Source organism: Lygodium microphyllum, chromosome 4 (assembly GCF_053477565.2).
Source record: "Lygodium microphyllum isolate KBCC chromosome 4, Lygodium_microphyllum_v1.1.10, whole genome shotgun sequence".
In the NCBI taxonomy this organism is placed as follows: Eukaryota; Viridiplantae; Streptophyta; class Polypodiopsida; order Schizaeales; family Lygodiaceae; genus Lygodium; species Lygodium microphyllum.
The window spans coordinates 73,745,612-73,759,736 of record NC_141138.1 but is presented as its reverse complement, the minus strand read 5'-3'; the positions used below and the strand labels follow the sequence as shown (position 1 = coordinate 73,759,736).

General features: G+C 37.6%; 1 protein-coding gene across 1 annotated transcript in view; it reads right to left on the bottom strand.

Annotated features, from left to right (window-relative positions):
- Window positions 1–3,602: 3,602 nt before the first annotated feature.
- LOC148037179 (uncharacterized) overlaps window positions 3,603–14,125 on the bottom strand; it is a 31,417-nt gene continuing 20,894 nt past the window's right edge. The window contains exons 9-13 of the mRNA XM_087676101.1: window positions 6,457–6,664; window positions 6,292–6,374; window positions 6,105–6,176; window positions 5,915–5,977; window positions 3,603–4,119 (exon numbers count right to left, since the gene is read on the bottom strand). Of these exons, the coding sequence (XP_087532227.1) occupies window positions 3,946–4,119; window positions 5,915–5,977; window positions 6,105–6,176; window positions 6,292–6,374; window positions 6,457–6,664 (600 nt within the window). The 3' untranslated portion in view covers window positions 3,603–3,945. The remainder of the gene's footprint in view (window positions 4,120–5,914; window positions 5,978–6,104; window positions 6,177–6,291; window positions 6,375–6,456; window positions 6,665–14,125) is intronic.

Genomic DNA, 14,125 nt, shown 5'->3' with positions numbered 1-14,125 from the left:
TTTAGCAACGAGGCCTCTGATTGTAAGCCCTTAGATGAACTGATAACACAGGCATAGGATAGCTTCTCATTGATATCTACTATTTGAGTTATGTTTTCGTGCCATTGCATGGCATGATCAACAAACTCATGCCCTCTAGTAGATCCACCCATGGCCATTTAAGTATAGCTTGAGTGAAATTTGGATTGAATGATCTCTATTTGAGAACTTGGAATAGACTAGGAGCTTTATTTCAATATCATTGCATAGCATGTTCAATGATATCATGTAATGCACTCCTACTTGCCGAATCCATTCACAAGCCATGGTTTAGTGTCAAGATTGTTTTTATGCCATTGTAGAGCACGTCTAATGAGTGCACGCCCTATTGCACTCACTGAATCCACTCACTCATACAAGTTTAGAGTTTAGTTATGCTTTTGTACTATCGCATAGCCAATCAACTCACTCATTGATTGGATCCACCGATGTTGGGCTTATTGCTTACAACAAATGGGTGGATTTAAGCACAATAATGCCACATGGTTAAAAGACCCTAAAGGCAATTACATGTCTAATTTTTTTGTTGGATTTGCTTAGATTTTCTCAAGCTCAAATGACAAGGGAAAATCTATTACATAATTGTCTTTGGACTAATGAAAAAGCTATTTGATTTAAAATTTTTGACAATAAGTACATCAAATATAATCATCCCCACAATCAAGGTATTCTCTCATTTTGTAAGATGATATTTAACCTTTCCATCCCTTCCTTCTAAGTTCAAAAGAAATGTTGGAGAAGCTTATAATCCTCCTCCTCTATAAGCTTCTATTAGAAGTTTTTGTTGTGAAACATAAGGACTAAATACGACTATTGTTTTTAATGGTAAAATGAGGTTTTTGAACTGAGATAAGATTTAGTTTGGTAGGTTTTCTCACACAAGGACCAATTTGTGAAGAAAGAGAGAGAGGGGATTCTCTATGAAGCTGCACAAAGTATCCAATGAGAAATTTAAGGCACCCTTTCCAAGGAAAATTTCAAGGTTCCAAAGGATGCACAAATCCCCCACATATGTCTATATTCATAATAAAGACACTAGTCTAGTAAAATAGACTATCTCTAAGTGTGATACTAAAGCCTAGGTTTTGTCAATTATCATGTATTATACTTGGCTTTGAAGAAAACTTTAGCCAATTTTGAATGTATATATGATAATAATAGTTATTCCTTCTCTAAAAATAAGATACTAGGATGCTCCAATAAACATTGCTTCTTAAAATGTATAAGGCCACACTTGCTATAAATATTTAATGGTTATAAATCTCTCTTCTCAATATATCTTACTACTATATTATTTTGATTGTAGGTTCGAAAAGCCCCAAACCTCCCTTCTTTTCCAAACCTCCCTTTTTCTATTAAAACCCCCTCCTCTCCCCTCTCTCACGTCTAATCTCTTCTTTTCTCTTCCCCCTTGCGTTTTCAATTAAAAGCCCCTCTCCTCCCCCTCCCCCTCATTGTAAGGCCTAGGCTCTCTCTCTCTCTCTCTCTCTCTCTCTCTCACAATTAAAACCCCCTCCCCTCTCATGTAAGGCCTAGTCTCTCTCTCTCTCTCTCTCTCTCTCTCTCTCTCTCTCTCTCTCTCTCTAAATTAAAACCCCCTCCCCTCTCACGTATAATCTCTCTCTTTTCCCTCCCCTTTTTATTTAAATTCCACCCCCCTCCCCTCTCTCTCTCATGTATAGAACCTAGGTTCTCTCTCTCTCTCTCTCTCTCTCTCTCTCTCTCTCTCTCTCTCTCTCTCTCTCTCTCTCTCTCTCTCAGATTAAACTTTTTTCTTTTAAAGAAACATTTTTAAACACTTTTATTATTTAAAATTCTTTTGACATAGTTTTTCACACTTTGAAACGGATATTTTTTTTAAAAAAAAGATAGAGAGAGAGAGAGAGAGAGAGAGAAATATTAAAAAATAAAAAAAAGAAAAAATATTTTTTAAACTAAACATTTTTCTCCCCTCTCTCTCATATATAGGGCCTAGACACACACACGCACACACACACACACACACTCTCTCTCTCTCTCTCTCTCTCTCTCTCTCTCAATTAAATCAAACTTCTTTTTAAATCAAAAGTCTCTCTCTCTCTCTCTCTCTCTCTCTCTCTCTCTCTCTCTCTCTCTCTCTCTCAATTAGATTAAACTTTTTAATTTAAACTTTGTTTGATTAAATATTTTTTAAAATTAATTTAAAATCTTTTAACATAGTTTCTTACATACTTGAAGAGGGAGATTTTTAAAAAAATAGAGAGAGAGAGAGAGAGAGAGAAATTAAAATAAGAATAAGAATAAGGATTAAAAAAGACAAAAAGAGAGAAGAAAAAATAGAATAGTCTTTTTTAAATCAAACCTTTTTTATATAGTTTTTGACTTAGAAAAAAAGAAAGAAAATATATAATTTAAAAGAAAAAATAAAAAAGAAAGGAAAAGAGAGAAAATAGAAAAATAGAAAGAAGAAAAAATATATAAACAGAGCAAGAGAAAAAAACATTGAAAGAGAAAAATAAAAATAAAAATAGTGAGAGAGAGAGAGAGAGAGAGAGAGAGAGAGAAACCAAGAGAAAAATAATAAGAGAGCAAAAAAGAAATAATAGAAAGAGAGTGAAAGAGAGGGAACCTAAAGAGAGAATTATAGAGAAAGAAAATATAAAACTTGAGAGAGACAGAGACAGAGAGAAAGGAAAAGAAAAAAAAAAGAGGAGAGGGGAGAGAAGAAAAAGGAAGAGAGAGACAAAGAAGAAAAAAGAAAAAAAAGGAAAATTTGAACATTGAGAGAATATAGAGAGAGAAAAGATAATTTAAAAGAAAGAGAAAAGAAAAAACTTTCAAGAGAATGAATAGAGAAGAAGAAAAAAAAGAAATAAAGAGAAGAGGGAAAGAGAAGGAAAACAAAGAGAAGTAGGAAGAGAGATAAAGAGAGAAGAATAAGAAGAAGAAAGAGGACAAGGGGAAGAGAGACGAGGAAAGAGAGAGAAGAATGAGAGAGAGAGAGAAGATAATTTTTTTTAAAGAAAAAAAATTAGGAGAGAGGAAAGAGAAGAAAAGAGAGAATGTGAATATAAAGAGAATTATACACAAGGAAAAAATAAAATGTACATATTTTAAGAGAGACTAAGGGGAGGGAAAGTGAAAAAAGGAGAGAGAGAGAGAGAGAGAGAGAGAGAGAGAGGGGGGGGAGAGAAATATGGAGAATTTTAAAAATAAAATGAAGAGAAAAAAAGGATAAAAGAAGAGTGGGAGGGAAGGAAAAGAGATGAGAGAGAGAGAGAAAGAGAAAGAGGGTGAAGAAATAAATTAGAAACAGAGAGGAAAAAGAGGAGAGAGAAAGAGGAGAAATAGATTGTAGAGCAAAGTTGCCATGCTTTGCTTGCCGCTTCAGGGCACTATCGTTCTCTTCAAGGGGAACGCTAGTCAGAGATTATTAACCATAAAAAATATTGGCTTTTCCAATGTAGTGTTCTCTTCAAGGACTTGTTTGGTAAGCTTGACCTTATTAAGACTTAATATTGTTATGGACTTAGCTAGCTGATGCATAATAACGTATCTAAACAAAAAGTTTAGACTTTATGGGCATTGAATCAATCTTTATTTAAAGAATTTGGTTTACTTTTACAAAAAATAAGACCTTTTGTCTTGAATTGAGAAGGCATTTTAGAGGCATGTTATGTACACTACTTCACATTCTCAGGGGATTCTGCCATAGTACTTTGTGTTTGATCATAGTCACCCCACATACAGACAAAAAATTAAGCACAATGCCACCAGAAGCCCTGCAGCTGCATCTTTCAATCAATCTTGTGATTTTCACTGCTTGTGAAAAATCATGCACAGCAGAGCAATTATGTACACAGGAAGCATAGCTAGTATAGATACATGGTGCATGGGTTATGCCTACCATATTATGGCTCACTGTTTTTATGCACCTGCTGCTAAATCTGTCAGACTTGTTTGTTGCTTACGTGCAGCAGCCTGAACAGCTGTGATAGCAACTGTGGAAACAATGTCCTCAACTGTGCATCCTCTGCTCAGATCATTGACGGGCCTCCTCAATCCCTGAATGACAGGCCCCATTGCAATCGCCCCAGTTGACTGCCATGAAACAAGAACAGACAATTCATCAAATAGGGCTTACAATTAAAGAGGCAATCAGGAACAAGTCTCAGTCAACATCAAAACTTGAACAGAATCACATCCTGAAAAGACATCCTTCCTTTCTTTTTTATTTGTCTTCTGCAACTCATAGCAGGAAGCGCACGACACGGGCAGAAGATCATTGAAATTCATTTTGCGTAATATGGATAATCTTGACATCTGTAGGTAATGTTCCATCACTAGTCTTCCAATTTTGAGTTGATTTCCATTTTCAAGCAAGCTGAACCAAAGTTCTAATCTTCAAGCCACCTGAACTTATTGGGATCATAACCTCCTGAACCCCAGGGCAATGACTACAAAGAATAGTGGGTATCATGTCTGTCAAGTACCCTTTGTATGTACACTTTTAGAGATGATCTCATGTGCATTCTTGCTTGAAATTATCATGCATTATGCATCTCTCCGTCTGTGTGTCCCTGACCGCTTCCATCAACCCACACTGAGCATACCTAGTGTTCATCATAGTTTACATGACATATAGGATTGCAGGTCAAACTAGGAAATACAGACACCTAAACAGAATGCATCTATCAAGTCTAAGACTTATGTATCAGGGTTTTAGTTAGACATTTATAGCATCAACAACAGGAGTATTGATTGCTGTACTTTAATCAAGTTCTACAAAACCGATGAGGATAAATAACTTGTGGTTCATTTTGTCTTTTGTCCAGTGTGGCGGTGGGGGACCGCTGGGAGCCGGTTCTGGGGGCGCCTGCATACAATATTGTTTCAAATTGAAATTAAGAAACAATCTAATGTTGAATGAAGGCTTGGTGTGTTGGTAACACCATTGCAATACGTGTGCAGGGATTCTGGGTTCAATTCCTGGACCCAAGGTTCACCAAATCGTATTTGGGTTTTATTAGTTCGTTTCTTTTTAAAGGTAACTTCAAATTTTTTTTTAAGGGGCTCCTGGTCACGCCTCAGAAAGGACAAAATGGAGCGCAAGTTATTTATCCTCGTCCCTATAAAACACTCCAAAGAGTCCAATGCCCCTATGAAATTAAGAAATAGAAAAGAAGAAATTTCTAAAATAGTTTCATGGGAAATGGCAACTATGTTATGCTGAACAACTTCCTTCATGCGTCATCAGCCACCCTCCTCAATAGTTTGTAAAGTTTCAGCCACTTGGCAGCTGGCCATAGCAGCTCTATTAGTGATATAGTCTAGATCAGCTATGCCCCTAAGGGTATGGAATTAGATCAGAAACAGGTCTGTAGCCTAGAAAGAAGATGACACGTGGGACTCATGCTCTAAACCCTTTAAACAGGACCTGGACAAAGGAACTTCAATAGAAAGTCCAATTGACTGGCTAAGCTATGTGTGCAGTACCCTGCCTAAAGGGAGGCATAACTTGAAGGAATTGAACAAAAGTAGACACTCCAATAGAAAATCCAATTTAGTGGCTCAACTATGTGCACAGCATCCCGCCTAGAGGGAGATATGATAGATATACCAACAGATGGTCAAATTTAAATATCAAAAGAAAGAACATAATTTAAAAACTCACACAACCTTGCAGATCATGGTTATAATATGAGCTGCTATTGCATCTAATTAAACAAGATAACCAGAAGTCCAGTGCATTTGATGCATGTTTTTTAATAAGGCATTGCAATGATGCTATACAACCAGCTGGGAAGATATGACACTACGACTACAAAAGCACTAACAACAACCAGTTCCATGGCAAGAATAGATGTTTACAGAAAAGCTTTCAATGTGCTCTTACCTGTTGTACAGCTTTATAAGTAGTGTTCCCAGTGTTGAGATCTGGAAAAACGAGTACAGTGGCCTGAAAATGCAAGTCAAGGTATGAAGTCACGACAAGAAACAAGATTAAGAGCAGTATACATTTTGTAAAACTACACAACCAGCGAAAAAAAAATTATCGCTCAGCAAAATGCAATTATTTAGCAAACCTTTCCAGCAACTGGACTGGATTTGCCTTTCAGCTTTATTTTAGCTGTTTCAGGATTCACAGCAGCATCATACTGTAACAACAATACAACAGCATATAGCTCAGTACCCACATTTGAGATTTCTTAATAGCACTTGTAGACCATGAATAGAAATTCCTATGTTTGTTTTAACAAGTGACATGCTTGCCTGCAACGGTCCTTCGATTGCTAAATCAGGTTGCTGTTTTTTTGCAATAGCAGCAGCATCTGCAACTTTCTGAATAATAGGTCCTGAAAGAGATTCTCTCAGTTAATAGTGGTAGTTTAGAAAATGCAATTTCAAGGATGGGTATAGATAAATAACTTCTATTACCAGAATTTGAATCTCCTGTTGCGTAAGATAACATTGCCACTCGAGGCTCAATACCAAAAGCAGCTGCAGTATTTGCAGAGGCAATTGCAATTGCTGCAAGTTCTTCACTGGATGGATCTGCATTTATCGCGCAGTCACCGAAGACTAACACTTTGCCCTGAAGGCACATAAAAAATACACTGGATGCAATTTTCAAGCCCGGATCTGTCTGTATACAGGACAAAACACCAGATTAAATCCCAAGTGCATTTGTCAGTAACAAGACATAAAATAGCTCTCTTTTTTCTTTTGGTAATTTTTTGGATCTTTGAGGGTTTTGGGGAAAAGGGGAAGGGAGAAGCAGGAGTTTAAAGGAGAGTGGTGGGTGGGTGGGAATGTTGGGGCTCCAAGGGATTGGAGTGAGACCTTTCACTTTTAGAGATGCAATACAATATGTGCACATACCCCTGCCTCCCTCTCTTCCTTCTCTCTGCTTCCTCCCTATTCCATGAGACCTTCCTCCCTGGACCTTTCTCCTTTTCCTCTCCTCTTATTCTCTCTCAGTTGTCACTCTCATGCCCTCTTCCTCTTTGTAGGTTTGGCACATGTGCAAGCACAAGTAGATGTGCATATTGCATCTCCTTCATACAAAGATATTGCTCTTGAATGTTGACTAATTGGTGTATGATCTGTTCCAGAATCTGGTGCTTGAAGCAATCCAGCCAATGCAAATGGAATTACCCGTAAATATAGATCAGAGAAGAATTTGTATGCAAAAGTAGTTTAGTGACAGACAATTACTCAAGCCCAGCAAATGTAGCTTGATTTAACAAAAGCTTATTGAAAGAATCAGAGAAGTAAAACCTTTTGCAAGCATACACTATTATTTGTGGAATGATGAGGACAAACTTCAAAATGGCAAGCCAGAAAACCACCTTTGTTGGATAAAGGTTGTTCATTGAAATTCTTCTACACGATAATTACAAGCTTGCATGATTTGTTTGCTGCTCTGTCACAACCCTCTCAATGACTAATGCATGAGATCTCTTGCTTCAAAATGCAGTTCCCATAGTTGCTTCACATCAAGCTGAAATGGAGTCTGATTTAACTGTTATTTAACTTGAAACTGCATTGAATACATCAGGTAAATGGAAGTCTACAGGTTGAAATGAGCTTACATTTGACTTTTAATTGCTTTTTGGGATCTATTGAAAGACCATATACTTTGTATAATCAATGATGGTTCACAGAAATAACCACTGGAAAGATGAGTTGTTAGATTGACCCCCAAAAGAAGTTGTGTGACAAATTTGCAAATTGGTTTCTCCCTCTTTCTCAGCTATGAGCCATGCTTGTGGCCTTCATTGCCACATCCTACACCACTGATCCCAAGTACCTACCTCACATGTCACTATTACCTTTATCTTCTTCATCAACACCCTTGCAGGTGGTATTCTCTTTGGTGTATATGTATATAAACTTGTCACAAGGACGTGTATTTTTAATGCTTAGCTTTGGCATTAATAATTTGTGCACATGTGAGGTGCAAGCCAATTAAGTCATAGTGACAACTTAAGGAATCCAAGTGAATAGTGGGTAGAATTGGCAAAAGTTGTACAAAGTTATGCGGAGTACTTAAGGGTACTTGGTGTCAATTTGGAGTCTAGACCATTAATTGTAGCATTAAATGTCTAGTGGGGTGACATTGTGGGACTAGACATTAATTAATAAAGTAATGCTAGTCCAAGGCCAATTAATATTGGGAACATTAAATGTCCCACAAGGGTTAACGCATTAATTGTGAATGGGCACAAGCTAATTCTTGGGTAGGGTCAAATGGATGATTCATTGATTTTCAATATTTAAATTCTGAAAATTAATTAATTAAAGATGAAAATCGTGATTAAAAGGTTGCCAAGTGGCAAAAGAGGTTGCCACTTTTGTCAAAATTACCCATGCATAAGAGAATGTTGTTTGGGGGCTGGCTAAGGATCATTCCAGCATTCAGAGACCGAGGGATGAAGGAGCCGTTGTCAGATGAGCTCAGAGAGAGGTGATAGCTAATCATGCAGTGCAACAAGACAAGGATGAAAGGTTTGCTTCTCCGCCTCAATGAGAGGCAGCAATAGAAGAGAAGGGCTCACCAATCGCACTTCAGTTTTATCCCCTTTCAAAGCTATTAGTGCCATCAGAATTGCCATCAGAATTATCACTACGCTTGCCAAGAAGGAAGGCTAGTTTCATACTGATACTAGCAAAAACTAAAGGGGTGCATGCCTGACTCATCTCTAAATCATATTGAAGATGGGCATTGTGCACAGTGTATTGACTGTCCCCACTGAGCTAGGAGCTCGACTATTGGATATGTCCATCCAACCATCTATAGCCTTTTTTAGCATCCCATACCAACCTATAGGTGCTTAAGAGGGCCCAAGGTGGATATGTCCATCCAACCATCCATAGCCTTTTTAGCATTCCATACCCACCTATAGGTGCTTAAGAGTGCTCGAGGGGAATACAAATTTTGGCTAGTGTTGTAGCAAGGATGCATCTACACTAGATATGGCTTCGAACATGAGAGCTTTCTCCAAATTGGAACTCTAAATGACATATTGATGCAATTACATGGCACCTCATCTTCTAAAGTGAGTACCTACCCATCATGTGAACAACCGAACTCATCAATCTACGTACTTAGCTTCAAATTGTAAGGTAGTCTCCTATGCCACAATGCAACAAGATGGAGTATATCAAAGACACTCAACCAACACCTTTGAGGCTTCAAAGCACTGTTTTTTGCATATTAAAAGGCATGTAACTGTTTGGAGAGTTGCTTGCAAGGTTCTTTGTGAGAGGAGCTTAGCTTGTACTGAATTATCTAGGGGGACTTTCTATTGGCATCGAGCAATGGTCATACTCCATGGCCAATTAGTACTTTCTATACACAGGAGCTAGAGCACCTATCCCTCGCGGAGATTTGGAAGCTAACCAAAAATCTCATGGGGTTGCAAAGATGAGGCCATGTTGCCAGTTGCCCTTCCATGGAGAGCAATCCTCCAATGTCTACCATATTGGCAAAGCCTTGCTGCTCCATTATTCACATATTAAGAGGATGGTGGGACCAAGTTCAAGGAAGCTCGCATCATCAACAAGAGCTTTCAAGCAGCTCTAACTTTGTCAAAGTCCGGGATGATTTTCACCCACTGGATATATACCCTACCATGGCTTCCTTCTACCATTTACAATTGCACTAAGAGACTTCATATGGATCTAATGCATGTCCAATCCTACTATTAGAATTCCCCTTTTGGCAACAACTATACTATTGAGTTTATGTAATTTCACAATTTTCAATAGGAAATACATATGGCCACTTTTTCCAAATGAAAATAGTTGTGCCATTGAAACTGGCTTTGGAAAGCCCAAAAGGTAGTAGGCCACATTTTCGCAAACACTTAATTCAACTTAACAATAAATTCAGCAAGAAAAATCCATATACAATTGGAGTTGGAGTGCTCTTAAGTCAGACATGACACATGTTGGCCCCAAAGCTTGGCGCCCCTTTCAATATTTTGGAGATTACTAACGTATGCTCAACATTGGTTACAAATGGCTAGATTTCAACGATTTGTCACAACACACTGATCCATGGATGCACAATGACCATGTCACCTTCACTGTTGGTCTCCAATCATTTGTAGAGTGTTCAAAAATGTAAACGTACACCTAAGCCTACCAAACTCTAAAACTTACAGCCAACATTTGAACCCTATTTCATGGACCATTCAATATATTGCTGATTTGAAATTTGCAAATATATATGATTAGCTCTACAATGGCCAAAGGCATGAGTACTTAGTGCTAAAAGATGGTTTTCTAATGATGTATGAATAGCTATGTGTCACAAAGAAACTGAGACCTAAGGTGATCAATGAGCACAGAGAGATTGATGCTACAGTTAAAGCAATGGAGCATTTCTTTTATTGGCCTTCTTTGAGACACGACATTGAGCAGTTTGTCAAGGCATGCATTGTACAATATAAATTGAAGTATGACAAAATATGTTAGGTTTATTACAACCCTTCCCTATTCCTGATAGGCTTTGGCAAAGCATTGCTATGGACTTAATCTTTGAGGTTTCTGGGACACCTACAAGGAATGATGGGATATGGACCACTATTTGCAGCCATAGTTGGATTCAAACGAGCATGATTCAGCATACCAAACGTTTGCAAACATCTTATATGAAGACGTATGAAAAGCCATTTCATACCTATCCATTTTTTGGGTTTTAATAAAATCGCTCCCAACTTGTCAAAATTGTTGCTTTTTGCTTGGTGACATTTTTTGCTGCAGCCTCAATATTTTCCCTTATAGATTCCCGCGTGTGCAGCCTATGCGCCTCAACTTGTTCATGTGCAACCAGCAAGATCAATCGTCAACCTGTGCACTGCGCAGAACCAGGGCGGCATTTGCAAAAATTCAGATTTAGGGCAGTGTGATCGGCATGTGCAAAAACAGGGTAGCATGTGCTCAACCCATGCATATTGTAGTGTGCTCATTGTTGAATGCTCTCTCTCTCTCTCTCTCTCTCTCTCTCTCTCTCTCTCTCTCTCTCTCTCTCTCGTGCTGTAGTTCTAATTGCTCTATAGCCTACACTCTCTCAAAATTCATACAGTTCCCTTGTCAAATTTCATTGTCTTTTATACTTGTTTTTTAGAGTGCAAGCTTTGTTGAAATATTCACAATTCCTACCAAGGTTCAACTTATCATTCTTACATATTTCTAGTTTTTAAAGCAAAAATTAGGACAACGTATGATTCAACCCAAGGGTCTGAATCATACTTTAATTATACTTTCATACCCGTACACGTATGGAAGTATGAAACATATGTTATCGACTATGTTTACAGCTTTAACAAGCAAGCCAATTTCATTCCTATGAGGAAGAAGATAAAGGTTGATCATATGGCATACTTATCTTTGCAACGAGTATTTAAGTATCATGGCATGCCAAAGTCAATCATCAATGGTTAAAACTCTCAAATGACCAGTTTGTTTTGGAAGGGGCTGTTTGAAAACATGCGTACCACGTTGACATTTTCTTCGTCCTTCCATGCATGAAGAAATAGTCAATCAAAACCGGCAAATTGTACAATTCATGACCTCTTGAGATGCTATGTATCTAAGTGTAAGTCACAATGGAAGCAATATTTTCCTTGGGTAGAGTTTACATACAATAACACAATGCATAGTTCTACTAGCAAAGCTCCATCTAAGGTTGTGGGAAGTGGCAAGAAAGTACCCTCTATTTTGCACACAAAGAACAAGATCTTTGAGGCTGATTGGTATGTGGAAAACATAAATGCAGCCTATGCAAAGGTTAAGTATACTCTTCAAAGGTCTTCAAAAAAGCAAAAGAAGACATCTAATCTCCATAGACATGCTTTGTAATTTGCAAAGGGTGATTATGTGTTGCTACCCTTTCAAAAGGCAAGGCTAGAAAATATGAAAGGTAGAGAGAGGTTGTATCCAAAGCTGAGTACAAGATATTATGGCCCTTCCAAGTGTGAGAGGATCAATGATGTTGCTTATAGGGTGAAATTACCTCACACTTGGGGATATACATTGTCTTTTCATGGTGATATTCCTAAGAATATATTTAGTAAAATTCGACTAGAGGTTGAGGAGTTGGATGAGATATTGATATCTAAGCTCAAAGGTAAAGCTTCTAGAAGATGAATGCTAAGTAGATGGAAGAGAATGACTCAGCAGACCGTCCTCGGTTGTTACAGAGCTTTACGTCCAAGCCTTTCAGTTAGAGCTGACTTTGGATCGGGCTCAATTAGGTTTAGTATCGAAAGAGTCCACAGCATTCCTTGATGCTCAAGGGGGAGGTAGCACTTTCACTTCTCCCATGATGGACAACTCTCATGTAGAGTGGATCTTGGATGTCTTCAGCACACATCCAAGGTACTGTGCTGACAGTTTGTCTACCATGAGGTCACTATTCAATGTACTAGTCACTACACTTTGATATGTATATTAGTATGGTTTTCACAATAGCTCTAAAACTATACATTTACATCAATATGCATCAATTTATGATCATCACAGATTGATTATCAATTGTTGCTAGCTTTCAATAGATAATCATCAATTGTGGTTAGTGGTCTTCACTTGGCTTTGTAGAAAGCATTGTGTTTTATGAATGCCATTGAAAGTTCAACCATGCTTTATGCTCAATTTCAGCTTTGCTATGCTTATTTGGCTAAAATAGTTGAGATATGCTAATGAGAGATGCATTCTATGGGTTTGTGGCAAAGTTTTGGGTTCTTTTTAAGTATTATGTTATGGGTTTTTCTGGCTATAAAATTTTCAGCAAGTGTTTTGCATTAGTATGGTTGAGCAATAGCAATCAATATTGTTTTGACTAGTATGCCTTTTGAGAAATACCAATGCAGTGCACTTTGCTTTGTATATTGCAACGCAATCGAGGATGATTGCAAGGAACATAAAAAAAACATGAAAATTTGATGCTTTGCTTAGCATTTGATTGAAGAGTTAATCAAATGTGAAAATGTGACCTGCACATGTGAAGTGTAAGTTAGTAATTTCACAATGTGGGACTGACCCCAAGATATCAATTGGTGCCAAAGGCAAATGTTGTAATAAGTTATATCTGATAATACTAGGTGGTAGCTAGTATGAGAATTTGGCCTAGAACACTAGATTAGCCATAACTGTCAATGGTGATACTACAAATTGACATTAATTAATTAATTATTAGCAATTTTGAAGCTAATGAGTGCTTCGAATTACTTGGGTGATATATTGACCTGGCCAATTTAATTGTTGGCTAATCGGATTTTTTTGAGCCATAAATAATTATTTAATTAATTCAAAATTAATATTTTAATAATTAACTTAACAATACAAGAAATGCTAGTAATTGGATTTGGAAGGTTGCCACTTAGCAAAAGTTACCCATGCAAGTTGCACAGACGCTATGGGCGACTAACAGAGGATCATTCCAACCTTGTGCAAGTTGAGAGAGAGAGAGAGAGAGAGAGAGAGAGAGAGAGAGAGAGAGGAGGTTGTCATTGCTACTACAATAGTTGACAGGTCATTTCCAACCAAAAGGACTCTCCAAGAATTAGCGACCTACCTACAAGAGATCACGGCAATAGGGAACAACCTCAAAAGGCTGCTTGACAGCTAACGACAGCATTTTGGGCTGGAGACAACCCATTTTGGGCTCCCATGTAGTAAGTGACAATAGCAAATGCCCTTTGGAACAAGGCAACAACTAATTTGAAGAGATTCTTGTAATAAAACTTTGAAATTTCTCTCTACAACATTCTTTATCATCCTCCAACCATTTCTCATCCTTCCTCAATAATTTCTAGAAAATTCAGCCATTGGAGGAGGTGGAGATTTTGGTGAAACTCTGATGTAAATTCTAATTTACAACAAAAATTAAGACTTGACAGTCACCTCAGGAAGCATACTAAAAAATTGAAGGCCTAGAGACTTAAATTTCAGTCACTGAATTTGAGTCAATTTCAAGAGATTCCAATGGCCATTCAGCCAATAAACATTTAGGGCTGAATTTATCACTCAAGGAACACAATTGAACAATTGAAAGCCAATCCCCAAGTAAACCAAGAAAAAATTTGGTTTAAAGGAT